The sequence below is a fragment of the Sceloporus undulatus genome, chromosome 4 (assembly GCF_019175285.1).
Source record: "Sceloporus undulatus isolate JIND9_A2432 ecotype Alabama chromosome 4, SceUnd_v1.1, whole genome shotgun sequence".
Lineage (NCBI taxonomy): Eukaryota > Metazoa > Chordata > Lepidosauria > Squamata > Phrynosomatidae > Sceloporus > Sceloporus undulatus.
The window spans coordinates 96524356-96539504 of NC_056525.1; the positions used below are offsets into that span (position 1 = coordinate 96524356).

Here is a 15149-nt window from a genome sequence, read left to right on the forward strand (position 1 = left end):
GAAAACTGCCTTTTGGGGTTACTGCTGTTGGGATCATTAAGACCATCTTGAAATGGTCTGGAAGTTGTAAACCATAAATTAACTTTCCAAGCTCTGTTACAAAGTCATTTGAAATATCCTTGTTTAAAACTTGCACTGGGGGCAATCTGTCAAGACTGGCTTTTTGTTAGAGAACAGGCTGTTTGAGAATAATTTTGTTCAGAAAAATTCCATCTGCTGGTCCTCTTGCGGTTGCTGCCACTGCCTTTCTATATCTAAATGATCAGAAGCTGAATCAAGCAGTCAGTAGTGACTCATTGTCAGCTGTTCAGCTTGTTAATAAGTCCATTAAAGACTAAGCTCAGCATATTGCTAAGTATCGCATGCAGACTTCTGACACTTTGTGTATATATGCAGAGAAGGCACTGTGCCAAGGACTGGAGTGGAAAAAAACTACACACATGCATCTGTGGCTTTACTTCAGAGTTTAGAAAAAGATACCAATTTGGTCTGCAACTTTCCCAACCAGCATGCATATTCTTGCTGATGGATTTTGGGAGCTGTAGTTCAGAAATGTAATAGCCACAATCCTGCATCAGGAGACAGCTAAGTCTCCTGTCCAACCCCCATCACCCACCTTTTTCTAGCTACAGCCTCCTGAACTCATCCTTTCCTGGTTATAGAGAATGTGGGGAAGCAGCAGACAGACATCTGGGGATTTTCCTGCAGTATGAGCTGCAGCAACAGGCACCAACAGGGTCCTCCAGTGGTCCTGCAGATGATATCACTGCTCTACATTCAGTTGTAGGAATAGAGCTGGATGCTTGTCTACTTCTCCCTCTCCACTGATCTAAAACTGAGAAAAGATAGGATGAGGGTGGGGATTTTGGTCATTGAATGACCAGTAATGAATTCTGACTTCTGAAACTACCAGTATCAAAAAAGTGAGCTGTGAAGGCATTAACGCAGACTCATGCCATCATAATTCACCAACATCAATAATTTACCACCCCGTTTTTCCAAGCTCTGCTTTATCACCATGTTCATAACAGAATCTTATCATTAACACTTATAAATGGAATAAGCTTCAGACAGGGGCATCAGTTGAGGTTTTAGGAGGTTAGCAAAAAAGTGTTTTAGGAGAGTTAGTAAAGTGATGGGCATATTCAAGGTTAGGTTGGGAAAAAGAGAATATTTGAAATGAAATTAGTTGTCATAACTCCTCTAAAAATGTTAATATCATAGAGCAGAGAGATACCATCCCCTATTTAATTTCAAGTGAGCATTTGAATCCCCACTCAGCCATAGAAACCCACTTGGGTGACACTCTCTCAGCCTCAGAGAAAGGCAAAGGTAAACCTCCTTGAAAAAATCCTGCAAGAAAACCCTGTGATAGTTCGCCTTAGGGGTGCCATAAATCAGAAACAACTTGAAGGCACACAAAAGCAACCATTCTTGGAGCCTTCACCTTGTGCCAGTTTTCTGTTGTATAGGAGTGTTCTATACAAAATTATAAAGAAGATCTGGTTACCCTTCTTGACACTAGGCAGATGTCTGGTGGCAAGAACACCAGGTTGCTGGCCAATGATACAATAATCTGGCAAACTAGCTGTGAGTTTAAAACAGAAGTTCTACATGATTTCATTAATAGGTAGCACACTGAAGTGAATTCAGAAGCAATCAGGTAACCAGTTTGGGCCCTGGAATACCAGGGCTGAAAGCACATCACTATGAAGACCACTTTATTATGTAGCAGTGGAAATTTCAATTATATTTTGTAGGTTCTCAGTTATTTCCAGCCCCTGGATATACAAACTACAATTTAAGTATTTAAAGCTCTGAAAAGGCTAGAGATGACTGAACCAAACAAGAAATATTTCTAACTATCTCAAACTGATAGGGGTTTTACATGATTTCTTTTCAGTTAGGATCAAAGATTTTCTGCATTGTCCAAAGCAAATCAAAGAGCAAAGCTAGCACCATTGTCAACAGTGTAGAGATAAATTTTGGCCCTGTACAGACAGGCCAAAATAAAGCTTCTTCGGGTCACTTTGGAGGTATGCTGTTTAAATGATGCATGCGTCCTAAGAGTCTGGAAGCTGTGCCAAATCCACGCTCCAGCCCTAAGGACAGGAGCTTAGCTTTGGTGCGGCTTCTGGCTTCTTAAGATGCATGTGTCATTTAAACAGCATATCTCCAAAGTGACCCGAAGCAGCTTTATTTTGGTCTGGTTGTTCAGGCCCTTTGAGATCCAGATTCTCATCATGACAGTCCCCATAGCAATAGGCATGAGGGAGTCCAAACATGCAGGAAGCTATACTGATCTATATCAGCAAACCAGTTCTAGCAATTTTCATTTACACCAGGAGGAATTCTTTTATATAGCTAAAGGTAAAGGTTTCCCCTTTAACAAGGTTGCCAAGTCATGTCTGACTGTAGGGAGTGGTGATAATTTCCATTACTAAGCCAAAGAGCCATTCTTGTCAAAGACAACTCTATGATCATGTGGCCAGCATGATTGCATAGAACACTGTTACCTTCTCACCAAAGCGACATTTATTTATCTACGTGAACATTTCCATGCTTTCAAACTGCTAGGTTGACAGAAGCTGGGACCGGTGCCAGGAACTCACTCCATCATGCAGAGCCTTGGAACTACCAACCTGCCAACCTGTTGATCTTACAATCATCAGAGTCAGCATCTTAACTGAGCCACAACCTCCCAACAAAATATATAGCTAGTCAGTCTTAATTGCCCATGGAAGACCAAGTCTGTTGGGGTGTGTTGAAAGAGATCACAGCAGAGTCGTGGAGGAACATCAACAAAAATAGAGCTTTACTCAACAGAGCATAGAACAAAATGAGCAAAGCAAAAATATACCAACATGGCTAAGTACAAATATACACAATGCAAAAATAAATCAGCATACCATAATTTCCTACATGCTAGCAGTACTACAACTTCCTAGCAAGGAGGAGGAAAAAAAACATACTTCCCAGTAACATGGAGAGCAACAGGCTCCTAGCCAGCATGGAGAGCAATACACTTTCAAAAGACCAAGCAGATTCACAAAACAGTTATACTCTGCTAAGTGGCTATCATAACCAGCTGGCCCAATTGCCTGATTGCATCACTAATTACTAGTGCAGACTTACCATCATGGATTTCACCTGTCACTCTGCTACACCCTCATTCAGTCACAACTTACTATGCAAACTGGCATACCCTGACAAAGTCATCCCCAGATATTTTGAATAAGCTGGGATAGCTGAAAAAATATGTTGTTGCTGTGAACATTTCCCCCCAACCTATTGTAAGACAATAGCTCAGTGAGACCTGGGAAATCTGGGGGGTGAGGGAGAGTGTGTCAGCATCCTTGCTAGTCAAAAGGTTCCAGCCTTTTGAACCTGTGAACCTGGCATTTGAGATGCAGTCAATATGGTTAATTTATCTGCAAAACAGATTCTAGATACGGGCAGGATTTGGGATACGTGCAACACCTTTCCTTAAACTAGTGTCCTGACTGCAGTTCCCATCATTTCTGACATACTGACTAGAGGATGATGGGGGGGGGTTGTATTCCAACATTAGAGTACCACAGTGGAGAAAGCTGGTGTTGAACCTTGTTCTTGACAGCAACTTCAAAAGTGTGAGTATCCATAATTTAGGGCCTGTACAGACAGGCCAAAATAAAGCTGTTTCGGGTCACTTTGGAAATATGCTGTTTAAATGATGTATGCATCCTAAGAGTTTGAAAGGCGTGCCAAAGGCATGCTCCAGTCCTTCCAAAGTACCCGAAGCAGCTTTATTTTGGCCTGTGTATGGGGCCTATGACTCATAGAATCATAGAGTTGGAAGAGACTGCAAGGGCCATCCAGTCCAACCCCCTGCCATGCAGGAAATCTAAATCAACTTCATAAGTTGCTGTAAGTGATTTGATGATTCTAAAATAATGTGAAAGGAACCTTAAGTTACTAAATGCTAGGACGGCACTATTATACTCCATGAAGATCTGTAAGTATTCCAGGTGGGGTCATTTATAGTCTGTTGCTTCCTTTTTGCTGCCAGAGGCGCAAGGCTGTGTTATTAGGAAAATCAATCTTGAGCGTTATGCACTATGGAGATACATTCATTGCAGCATCTCCATCTTTATATGAAAGGAGACTCAGATTTTGAGCACAGATGGATGATAAATAAATAGAATATCATCTAGTTAACCGAGCTACAGGAAAGCTGTCCCTGTTTGCAATGCAGAGAGATCTTCCTGGGAGCATATTTTCATGTTTGCTCTATTGATCATATGCATATGTTTTGAAGGATGGTTTTGGATTTAAAACAGTACAGAGCTCTAGACTCTGGACTGTCTTTAGACATGGAGAACTGACTGAGAGTAGAATTAGACATGATACACAAACATGTTTTAGCAGCTCCCCACTTAAAAAAAAAACAGCTGAGGGCAGGTTGCCAAGTGAAATAAGGGGAAAGGGTCTAATCCCTTTAATTCTTGTGTAGAAGAAGGGATTTCAGCAGCTGTTGCTTGTAAGCAATTTTGCATAGTGTTAGGAGGCAGATGTGTCAGAGGTGATGGAATGTGTATATGCTGTTGAAGCGCCTAAAGGAGCCTAAAGTCACCAGATCCTCTATGATCATGGAAGCTAAGCAGGGCCAACCCTGATTAGTACTTGAATGGCAGACCACTAATGCGCTGTAGGCTGTTTCAGAGGAAGGAACTGGCAAAACCACCTCTGAGTACTCCTTGCCTAAGGAAACCCTATGAAATTAATGGGGTCTTGATTCAATTAATGTGGTTGTAGCATCACTATAAGGAGAAGAACTACAACCAAGCTCTCAGCCTGGCTAAAACTTGTTTCAGCTTGGTTGATAGTAAGGCATGATGGTAGTTTGTCAGAACCTGGAGGGCCATAGGACACCCCCCCCCTCCGCCCCAGATTTACAGCTTCGTAAGGGCCAAAGTGCAATGTATTAACTAGTTGCCATAGGAGAGAAGATGAGGAAAGTATCGAAAAACAGAAGTGGGCATATATGGTTTTCCAGTTGTTAGATTATCAACTCTGACTATGACCAGCGGAGAGGGTTGGTTGGAATTGCTGTAGAACAGCATTGGGAGGGCCACAAGTTGTTGATTACTGCTTCACAATGTTTGCTCTGAAAAGCAGCCAAAGGAGCAATTATCTTTATAAATGACACCTTTTCTTGTGTCTGTAGACTGGGTTTTGTCCAAGAAAGAAGAAGATGATGAAAGCGGAGAGTGAGGGCTGATTAAACCAAATTAAAAGCACATTTATGCTGACTTTTGGCCTAAAAGGTGGTTTACAATAGGAACTGAAAACACAGTTCAGTTAAAACATCAACCTAAAACTATTAAACAGCACAAAACCCACAACATAATACTATAGGTGACAACATTAAATCGTATTAAACACAGGACTGAATTTGATATACCATATGTAATTTCCTACTGTTGGTGTGTGTGTTAAATCTTTAGTTAACTGGGTTTAAATGAATAATTTCCACTCAGAGATCTTGGATTAGCTGGGATAATAATCTATATGCTGCAATAAATATTTGCCTTTTCCTCATTTAAGAAAGGATATTTCCCATTCCTTCATGTGGATATGTGCGCCAGCTGAGTTAAATCTTCAGAACATTTGTATGCTATTTACTGTTCAGGCTTTAGGAGCAGTTGGAGGCTCCACTGTGCCAGGCTTAGTGCAAACGAGTTATATTCTGAAGAGTTAAATTGCAGACAACTGGTAGCCCTATTCATGCTTCAGGACTAGTCTCCCAGCAGCAGCATTCCTAGTATGAGTTCATACAATTACCTCCACTAACCTGTTGCTCTTGTATAAGCTTCTACATTTAGTATTCTCTGTAGATATGTCTGATACTTGCAAAGGAAACAAGGTCTTATGGGATTCCCCATGCTTTGCAGCTATCAGATGTATGCTGAACAATATGGTCAGTTTTATATTTTTACATTTAGAAACACTTCATATATCCTATTGAAATGCAAGCCATTTTTATAGGGCATTATTACAATGCAACAAGGGCATATGCATACAAGTGAGTATTGCATGAGATCTCAAAACTGAATGTAGATAAGATTGAAGCGAAGGTTCCAAGATACTGCTAACACGGTGGACAAGAAGGAACTGAGGTAAATGAGCATGAATCTTCAGTCTATATAGGGTGGGCAGAGCTACCACCAAAAATCTTGCCTAGCTAAAAAAAACAAACCATAATGTGATTCACAGAAACTATGAAGAAGAAGCACATGTAGTTTTGAAACTATATTGAGAACCAGGTACACAGCAGTGAACAGAGGAACATAGAAAACTGTTTTAGAAAACTATCTTAGGGACCGCCTCCTCCCATATAATCCTCCCCACGCTCTCTGGTCCTCTGGGAGGAACTTACTATAGTCTCTAAAATCTAGGCTTGCAGCGACCTCCTAGAGGGCGTTCTCTGCTGTCGCCCCCAAACTCTGGAACGACCTGCCGGATGAGATCCGTCAGTTGACATCATTAGACAGCTTTAAAAAAGCTGTCAAGACGGATCTCTTCCTGCAGGCCTTTCCAGACTAACCATCCCAGCCCAGGTTCCCTGATTCCCTCATTCCTCCCGTGGCCCCATCTTAGTGATGGTGAGGATCAACAGAGGGATATCAGGGTTTTTAGTTTTAATTGCTGTTTTTATGCTTGATATTGTGTTTTTAATATGTTATACTGTTTAATACTGTCTTAAGGGGGGAGGGATAAAGTGTTTTTAATTGTCATATTTTATATTTTACTGTTGTTAACTGCCCGGATTGGTTTGCCATAGGGCGGTATACAAATAATAATAATAATAATAATAATAATAATAATAATAATAATAATAATTTTATGCCAAGTGAGACCAAGGTCCACCTGGGTCAGTGTTGTTAACTCTGATTGGCAACAGTGGCTCTCCAGGGCTTCAGGCACATAATTATTTTACTGGCCCTACCTGAAGAGTCCTTGCTTCCCTGGTGAGCTTCCATCCATGTAACAAGAATGTTCAACCTTGCTTAGCTTCCAAAATGAAATTTTTATTAGCGACGTCAAGGATGGTTCTCTTATTGAGAAGGAAGAGCGCTTAATTTGCTGCATGCAGTTATCTGGGGATCACAATCCATGTGGGGGACATAATGATAACGATATTGAAATATTGCTCACTCTTCCTTGTCTGCATGTGGGCTTGAAAAACAGAGGCAAAATACACATAGCCTTAGCTTTCAGTTTCCTGGCTTTGTAGAGCTTGTATGGATACGCATAACCTGGCAGGTGTGGGGTAGGGGGTGAATAATTGACTATGAGCCAGCAGGGTTCAAATCCCCATTGGCCATGGAAACCCACAGGTAATCTCTCAGCCTGAGAGGAAGGCAAGAGCAAACCACCTCTGAATAAATCTCACAACAACAACAACAACCAGAACAACAATATCAACAACAACAATGAAAGCCATGATAGGGTCACCATAGTTGGAAATGACTTAAAGGCAAAAGCAGCAACAGCAGGCTGTAATGGGGTTGCCATAAGATAGAAATGACATGAAAGCACATAGCTATATTGAAATATACTTACATTATGCATATACTACTTCAATGCTGATGTCCTCCACCATACTTGAGGCAGCAGACTAGTATAGAATGCACAGACAAACTGAACAGCATACTGCGTCCTGTTCAACAAAAGGGGGGAAGATATAGAGAGCTAAGGAGGTATAGCTAGACGGCTTCCATCACATTAGCAGCAGATTGGGCCCATCCCAAGCATCTGTAGCCTAAGGCAATAATTTCATTCCGCCTAAATGTAGGTGTTGTTCTGAAGCAGAATATTGGCCAGGTTTTATTTATACTCATTTCTTTTGAATGAATGCTTGGAAGTAGGTCCTGCTGGGTGTCAGTGGAACTGTATATGTAGATTGCACTCAAATGTCATTCCATGTTAAGATATAAAGCCCTAAATGGCTTGGGCCCAGGGTACTTGGAGGACCGCCTCTCCTCATACAGTCCGCCTCGCACTCTCAGATCGGGCAGAAAACATCTATTAGGAGTTCCTAAGGCAAGGTTTGTGTCTTCGCAAAAGGCATTTTCCATCATGGCCCCCCAGACCTGGAACTCTTTGCCCGACGAGCTCCACTCAGCAACCTCCCTAGATCTCTTTAGGAAAAATCTGAAGACCTTTCTTTTCCATCAAGCCTTCCCCCATGTGCCTTGATGTTATCTTTTCTCTCCCTTGTGCATATTGTTTGATCCAGCTAATTTGTTGTATGGTTTTAATTGGTTTTAGATTGCGAATGATTGTATGAAATGTTTTAGGATACTTTGTATTGTTTTTAAATTGATGTGATGGGTTTTTGTATTTATTGGGTTATGGATTGATGTGTGAAGTGTTTTTTGCTGGTGATTTTTGTAAACCGCTGTGATCTGCAAGGAATAGTGGTATAGAAATAAAATTTCATTTCATTCATTCAAGATGCTCCCTGACAGAAAAGAGATGTCCTATTGATCCCTTAGCAACAAGGCAGAGTAAAACAGCAAAGGATGACAGAATTGAGTGGGCCTCAGGAATACATCATTTGTCTTATGGACATCAGTGTCAACACACCTTGGGGTCCAACTTTATATACTGGAACATGAAAGCCTTTTCACTTTGTCCTTGGTTTCCATCTTTTGTTTCTTCTTGAAACAATAGGAAATGTATTCTCTAACAGAAAAGTTACATTGAGGAATAAGAAAGGAATTAGAAGGAGAAGATAATACTACAGCACTGGTTGGGCTCTGGAGCTTTTTATCACTCAGCAGACATATTTTGTGCTTCCTTTTTCGTAAAATGCAAGTTTTCATTATTGTGAAAAATATGAAAGAAGCATTAAAAAAACCTGTTAGATCTGGCTTTATATCAGGTTCCTTATTTCTATAAAAGAGACAATTTTTTTACAATCATAAAGACATGCAGTAGGTGAGAATTAACCATCTCCTTTCTGTTGGTCTCCATTTCTTGTTCAAATGCTTGCAAGTTTCTGGCTTTCCATTACAATATAGGTGTCCAAGACAGTAGTGGACAATATCTGCCACCATCAATCCTATACAGTCATTTCTCAGCAAGTGTTTGGTAGTTAAAGAATGAGTATCTTATTGGTCACAAATAAATGCACAAAAGATAATAATCTATCCTTTTGCTAACTGCCATATGAAATAGTTACCATCAGGATAAATTATTAAGTAGATTTGTTTCCAGGGACGAGTATGAAGGCTATTGTAGAGAGGTTTACAAACCCAATGGACAAGTGTTTTGTTGGTTTGAAAGGTACTACACTGAGCCATTGTTTCCAGCTGGGCTGGAATTCTGTGGCCTCCAGATGTTATTGAACTGCATCTTCCAGCATTCCTCACATTAGCTATGCTAATGCTGCTGAGAGTTTCAGTCCAACAACATCTGCAGTGCGTCGCCATTCCCACGCTGGTCTACAGCCAACAATCTCCATTCCACTGCGATCAATTCAGTTTATTGTTTTAAAAAATCCTATTCGGTTCTAAATGCATGCTATGCTTCTCTTCCTCTGCTTCTGCTTCTAAACAGTCTGTCAGCAATGGCCTCTTGTGACATATTTGCTACAGTGCTACCTGAACTCACTAATGACATCTCTAAGCATGGCAGATTGTACTGTACAACCATGTTTTAATGTGAGATATGTTGAGGAAAGTTCCCTCTTGTCCATGCATACCAGGGTCAATCACTCCAGGACAAGTCCAGTGGTTAGTCCTAACTAATGTAGACTCATTAAATTAATGGAACTTACACGAGTGGTGACTTCCTAAGTTCCATTCATTCAGTGGGTCTACTCTAGTTAGGAATAGCAATTGGATTCAGGTCTTTTGGAAAGCCTAAGGTTGGAACAAACAGAAAAAGATAATGGTCTCTCAGTTATCCAGTTTGCAAAACTGCTTGCCTAGAAACAGTTCTTCTTTGCCACAAGGAGGTTGCTATTTGAAAGCTTATGTTAAGGTTTCTGATGGGGGTGATGTATGTAACTATGATGTCTCCCAATGCTATTCCTCAAAAATCTACCTTTTAAGTCATGCAACGGAGGAATTTCTAAAGCACTGGAGAGCATTGTAGGACTGCTACAAGGTCCTGCCATAGCTGCTTGTCACACCATCCCTTACTACTGTGAGAGGGCTGGACATGCCATTGCTTACTACCCAACTCTACAGTATCTCAGAAATTCCTCTATCGTTGAGTAAGTGTGTGGTTTAAAAGGTAGTTTGGGGGGTGTGCTTTAGGTCATTTCAATAGTGCAATGGTTGTAAAAATGAATTTATATAATTATAGTGTCAGTAAGTGTAATTACTGAACAGAATGCCAGCCAAGATTTTCTTTGGACTTTATATCTCAGGATCCTTCAGGAATTCTGAGAATTGTGGTCCTAAAATGTAACTTTTCCAAGCTCTAGATTATTTTTTAAAAGTAGGAAAATGATCTGATTAATTTTGCCGTAGCTATTGCTGTGATGGAATTAAAAAAAATAGCCTTGTTGGCCTGGAAGATTGGTATGCAAAGGGATCTTGCAGCACCTTTGAGACTAACTGAAAGAAAGAAGTTGGTACAGCAGGAGAATAGATAATCATGTGAATGAACATTGAAATATAGTGTGGGAAACAGAGAAGGAGGTGATGGACGGCTCAAGGGCTCCCTCATGAGGATGGGGGTTAATTAGCATTGAAATGTGTGTAGTGTGCTATAAATAATAAAAAAAAATTATTTTTATACCGCCCTTCCAAAGATCAGGGCGGTTAACAACATGATAAAACAGTACAATATATAAAACATACATCAAAATTATATACGATACAATAAAAACAACATAAAAACCCTGTTAGCCAGTCTCCTTGCCAGTAAAGAGGAAGGGAGGCCTATTAGGACTTTAATCGGGGAATGCAGCATGGAAAAGGAAGGTTTTTAAGTCCCTTCTAAATTGGGCCAGGGAGGTGGCCGAGCGGAGCTCTGTGGGCAGCGTGTTCCAAAGGGCCGGGGTGGCGATGGAAAACGTGTTCCTCGTAGTGGAGGTAAGCCTAGCCCCTGGAACCCTAAGTAGTTGCTGCCCAGATGTTCTGATGGTGCGGGACGGAATGCATGGGGAGAGGCGGTCCTTCAGGTATCCTGGGCCCAAGCCATTTAGGGCTTTATAGGTAATCACCAACACCTTATATTGTGCCCGGAAGCGAATAGGCAGCCAATGCAGATCTTTTGGCACCGGTGTAATATGGCTGGCCCTGGAAGTACCAGTGACCAGCCTGGCTGCCATATTCTGTACCATTTGTAGCTTCCGGGTTTGGTATAAGGGTTGCCCCATGTAGAGTGCATTGCAGAAGTCCAATCTCGAGGTTACCAGAGCGTGTACCACAGTTTCAAGGTCCCTCTGGGCCAGGTATGGGCGCAGCTGGCGAATAAGCCGAAGCTGATAACAGGTGTTCTTGACCGTCGCATTCACCTGAGCAGTCAGGTGAAGCGACGAGTCAAGAAGCACCCCCAGACTGCGCATGGAGTCCTTCACAGGAAGCGTGACCCCGTTCAGGACAGGTGGAACCACCGCCATTCCTGGACCAGGGGAACCTATCACAAGTACCTCCGTTTTCTCTGGATTCAGCTTGAGTCGGTTTTCCCTCATCCAGCCCATTACTGACTCCAGGCACGCCACGAGAGGAGAGATGCCATCCTCAGTCACTGCATCAGTCGGAGACATAGAGAAAATGATTTGGGTGTCATCAGCGTACTGATAACCCCATGCCCCATGTCTCCGGATGATCTCTCCCAGCGGTTTCATGTAGATGTTAAATAGCATGGGAGACAGAATGGCTCCTTGAGGGACCCCAGTTTTAAGGGCCCTCTCATCAGAGCACACGTCTCCCAGCTGCACCATCTGGGACCTCCCAGAGAGGTAGGACCGGAACCACTGGAGCGCAGTGCCCCCCGATTCCCACCTCTGCCAGGCGCCCCAGAAGGATACCATGGTCTATGGTATCGAAAGCCGCTGAGATGTCCAAGAGCACCAACAGGGACACGCTTCCCCCGTCGATGCCCAGACGGAGATCATCGACCAAGGCGACCATGGCCGTCTCAACCCCGTAATCCGCCCGGAAGCCAGTTTGAAATGGGTCCAGATAATCCGTTTCATCCAAGACCGCCTGAAGCTGGATTGCAACCGCCCTCTCGATCACCTTCCCCAAAAATGGCAGTCACCCTGCCCTTCCTCCTACCTACTCTCTTCATAGGTCCTCTTATGGCAAAGTAAGACTATGAACCCAACACCTCTGTATCCCCTACACAAAAATTGCCACTCCTCACCATTCCCAGCTGTTCTAAACAACTTCTATCCTTATTTCCTCACTTTCTTCCAAAGAAGGAAAAAAGAAAAACAGTTAGCAAATGCTTTAATAATTCAGCAAAACATTGAAGGCTTGGTGAATCCAGAAGGGATTCCCATCATCAGTCTCACTGATTTTCATGCCATTGTTTGGTCTTGTAGTAATCTGATTCTATTTGTCATTACCTGTGAAGGTGGCCCAGGCTCTGGCAAAGGAACACAGTGTGAGAAATTGGCACAGAAATATGGATTCACATATCTGTCCACGGAAGAGCTCATCCAGCGTGAAATGTCATCATTAACAGAAAGGAGTAAGATCATCCAAGATACCATGGAAACTGGCAAGCTGGTACCAGGGGTAAGCTGTGATTCCAGAGATGAGATGGTTGTGATAGAGAACCTGTTCATCACAAATGAACATGGAAGCAGAGAAGATGTAGATGGGAAAAGTTGGGAAAGATAGTTCAGTTGCTTTTGCCACATTTTTGAATGACCATATCTCAGGGAAATGATATGTCTGTCTCCACAACATGTTTTAGAAATTTAATCTCAAATAGGGAAAGATACCTTGGGCACCTTCATGATATGTTAAAATAAGTATAGCAGCCCTTAAGGCATAATAGGATTCTTTGTTGTAATCAGAAAGGTTACTTAAGAGGTTCTCTGTAGCATTATTTTTATTGGATCCTGTAGTGTTAGCCTATTATATCATAGGGAAGGAGAGTGTGTATTGCAGGCTATATGAAATGCCAAGACTATTTTTATGCCACCCAAGTCCTCCTCTTTTAATCTTTAAACAATTATTAAAATACCTCCATCCCCCATGGAATGTGAGGGGGGATGGTACATTTGGGGCCTACTAGGTTATGTTAAGTTGATGGAGACCTTTCTTCAAAACTTCAAGTACATTTTCTGGTGTTGAAAGGGGCCCCTCTTGGACTAAAATAACCTGGGAGGATATGGTAAAGTTGCTTCTATGCAGATAAGGCAGAGGCATTGTGAGTAAAAGGAAAATTTGTAAACTTTTTCTCAAAAGTAAATGTGGGCGTGGAGGGATGTGGTTCTGTGATGTCCAGTGAGGGGCCTATGCATTTCCCAGACCATGGGTTGTTGCTTGCCTCAGATCTAAATTTTTAATCATACAGTAGCGCTTTAGGGACTATCGCCTTTTAGTATGTTTCTGTCTGTAAAAATGTTTGGGCTGAGTAGTAGTAGTTTGGAGGACTTTGGAGCAGCTTCAGAAGATTAAGATGGGCACACAGTATGTGTTTGAAGAGATAATGCTGGAATAGGTGGGGATGAGGATATGGGGTCTATGTTTCATACTAAGACATGTCACCTTTCAGAGAGGGCCCTAAACAAACATTTTTCAATTAAGGATATTGTTATGGAGCTCCTGAAAGAAGCTATACTTCCCAATATGGGAGATACAATAGGATTCCTGGTTGATGGTTTTCCCCTGGAGATGAAGCAAGCAGAAGAGTTTGAGAACCAGGTAAGCACACATATAATGGAGAAGAGCTGTGAGAGATCTCAGGTTCGATTCTTTGGCTTCTCTACCAAGAGCTTGGAAAATATTCCTGTTTGACATTCTGACATTCTGATCAAGCTGGTGCCCTTCAGATGTTTTGAACAACAAAACTCATAAGCCCTGACCACTGGCCATACTGGTGGGGTTATGGGAGTTGTATTTCAAAACATTTAGAAGGCAAAGGTTTGCCTGCCTGTGATATAGATAATACCAAACTAGGTAAACCAGTGGTCTGACTCTATTAAGGCAGTTCCCTAACTTCCAATTTATTATTAGAATCATAGAATCGTAGAGTTGGAAGAGACCACTAGGGCCATCCAGTCCAACCCCCTGTCATGCAGGAAATCCAAATCAAAGCATCCCTGACAGATGGCCATCTAGCCTCTGTTTAAAGACCTCCAAGGAAGGAGACTCTATCAGCCTCCGAGGGATTGCATTCCACTATTGAACAGCCCTTACTGTCAGGAAGTTCCTCCTAATGTTCAGGTGGAATCTCTTTTCCTGTAGCTTGCATCCATTGTTCCGGGTCCTGTTTTCTGGAGCAGCAGAAAACAAGCTTGCTCCCTCTTCAACATGACATCCTTTCAAATATTTAAACAGGGCTATCACATCACCTCTTAACCTTCTTTTCTCCAGGCTAAACATCCCCAGCTCCCTAAGTCGTTCCTCATAGGGCATGGTTTAGAGACCCTTCACCATTTTGGTCGCCCTCCTTTGGACACACTCCAGTTTCTCAATGTCCTTTCTGAATTGTGGTGCCCAGAACTGGACACAATATTCTAGGTGGGGCCTGACCAGAGCAGAATACAGTGGCACTATTACTTCTCTTGATCTAGACACTATACTTCTATTGATGCAGCCTAAAATTACATTGGCCTTTTAAGCTGCCGCATCACACTGTTCACTCATGTTCAACTTGTGGTCTACTTGGACTCCTAGATCCCTTTCACACGTAGTTTCATTCAGCCAGGTGTCACCCATCCTATATCTGTGCATTTTATTTTTCCGCCCTAAGTGCTATACCTTACATTTCTCCGTGTTGAATTTCATTTTGTTAGCTATTATTATTAATGTTTTTAATGGAATGTTTTAATTGTATTATTGTTTTTACTTTTGTATGTATTTATATTTTGTTGGAAACCGCCTTGATATTTGAAAGGCGGTATATAAATAAAACATTATTATTATTATTATTATTATTATTATTATTATTATTATTATTATTAT

At 41.8% G+C, this 15149-nt stretch overlaps 1 protein-coding gene across 1 annotated transcript in view; it reads left to right on the forward strand.

Annotated features, from left to right (window-relative positions):
* AK5 (adenylate kinase 5) overlaps positions 1–15149 on the forward strand; it is a 119755-nt gene that overhangs the window by 97207 nt on the left and 7399 nt on the right. The window contains exons 11-12 of the mRNA XM_042461585.1: positions 12586–12749; positions 13770–13886. Of these exons, the coding sequence (XP_042317519.1) occupies positions 12586–12749; positions 13770–13886 (281 nt within the window). The remainder of the gene's footprint in view (positions 1–12585; positions 12750–13769; positions 13887–15149) is intronic.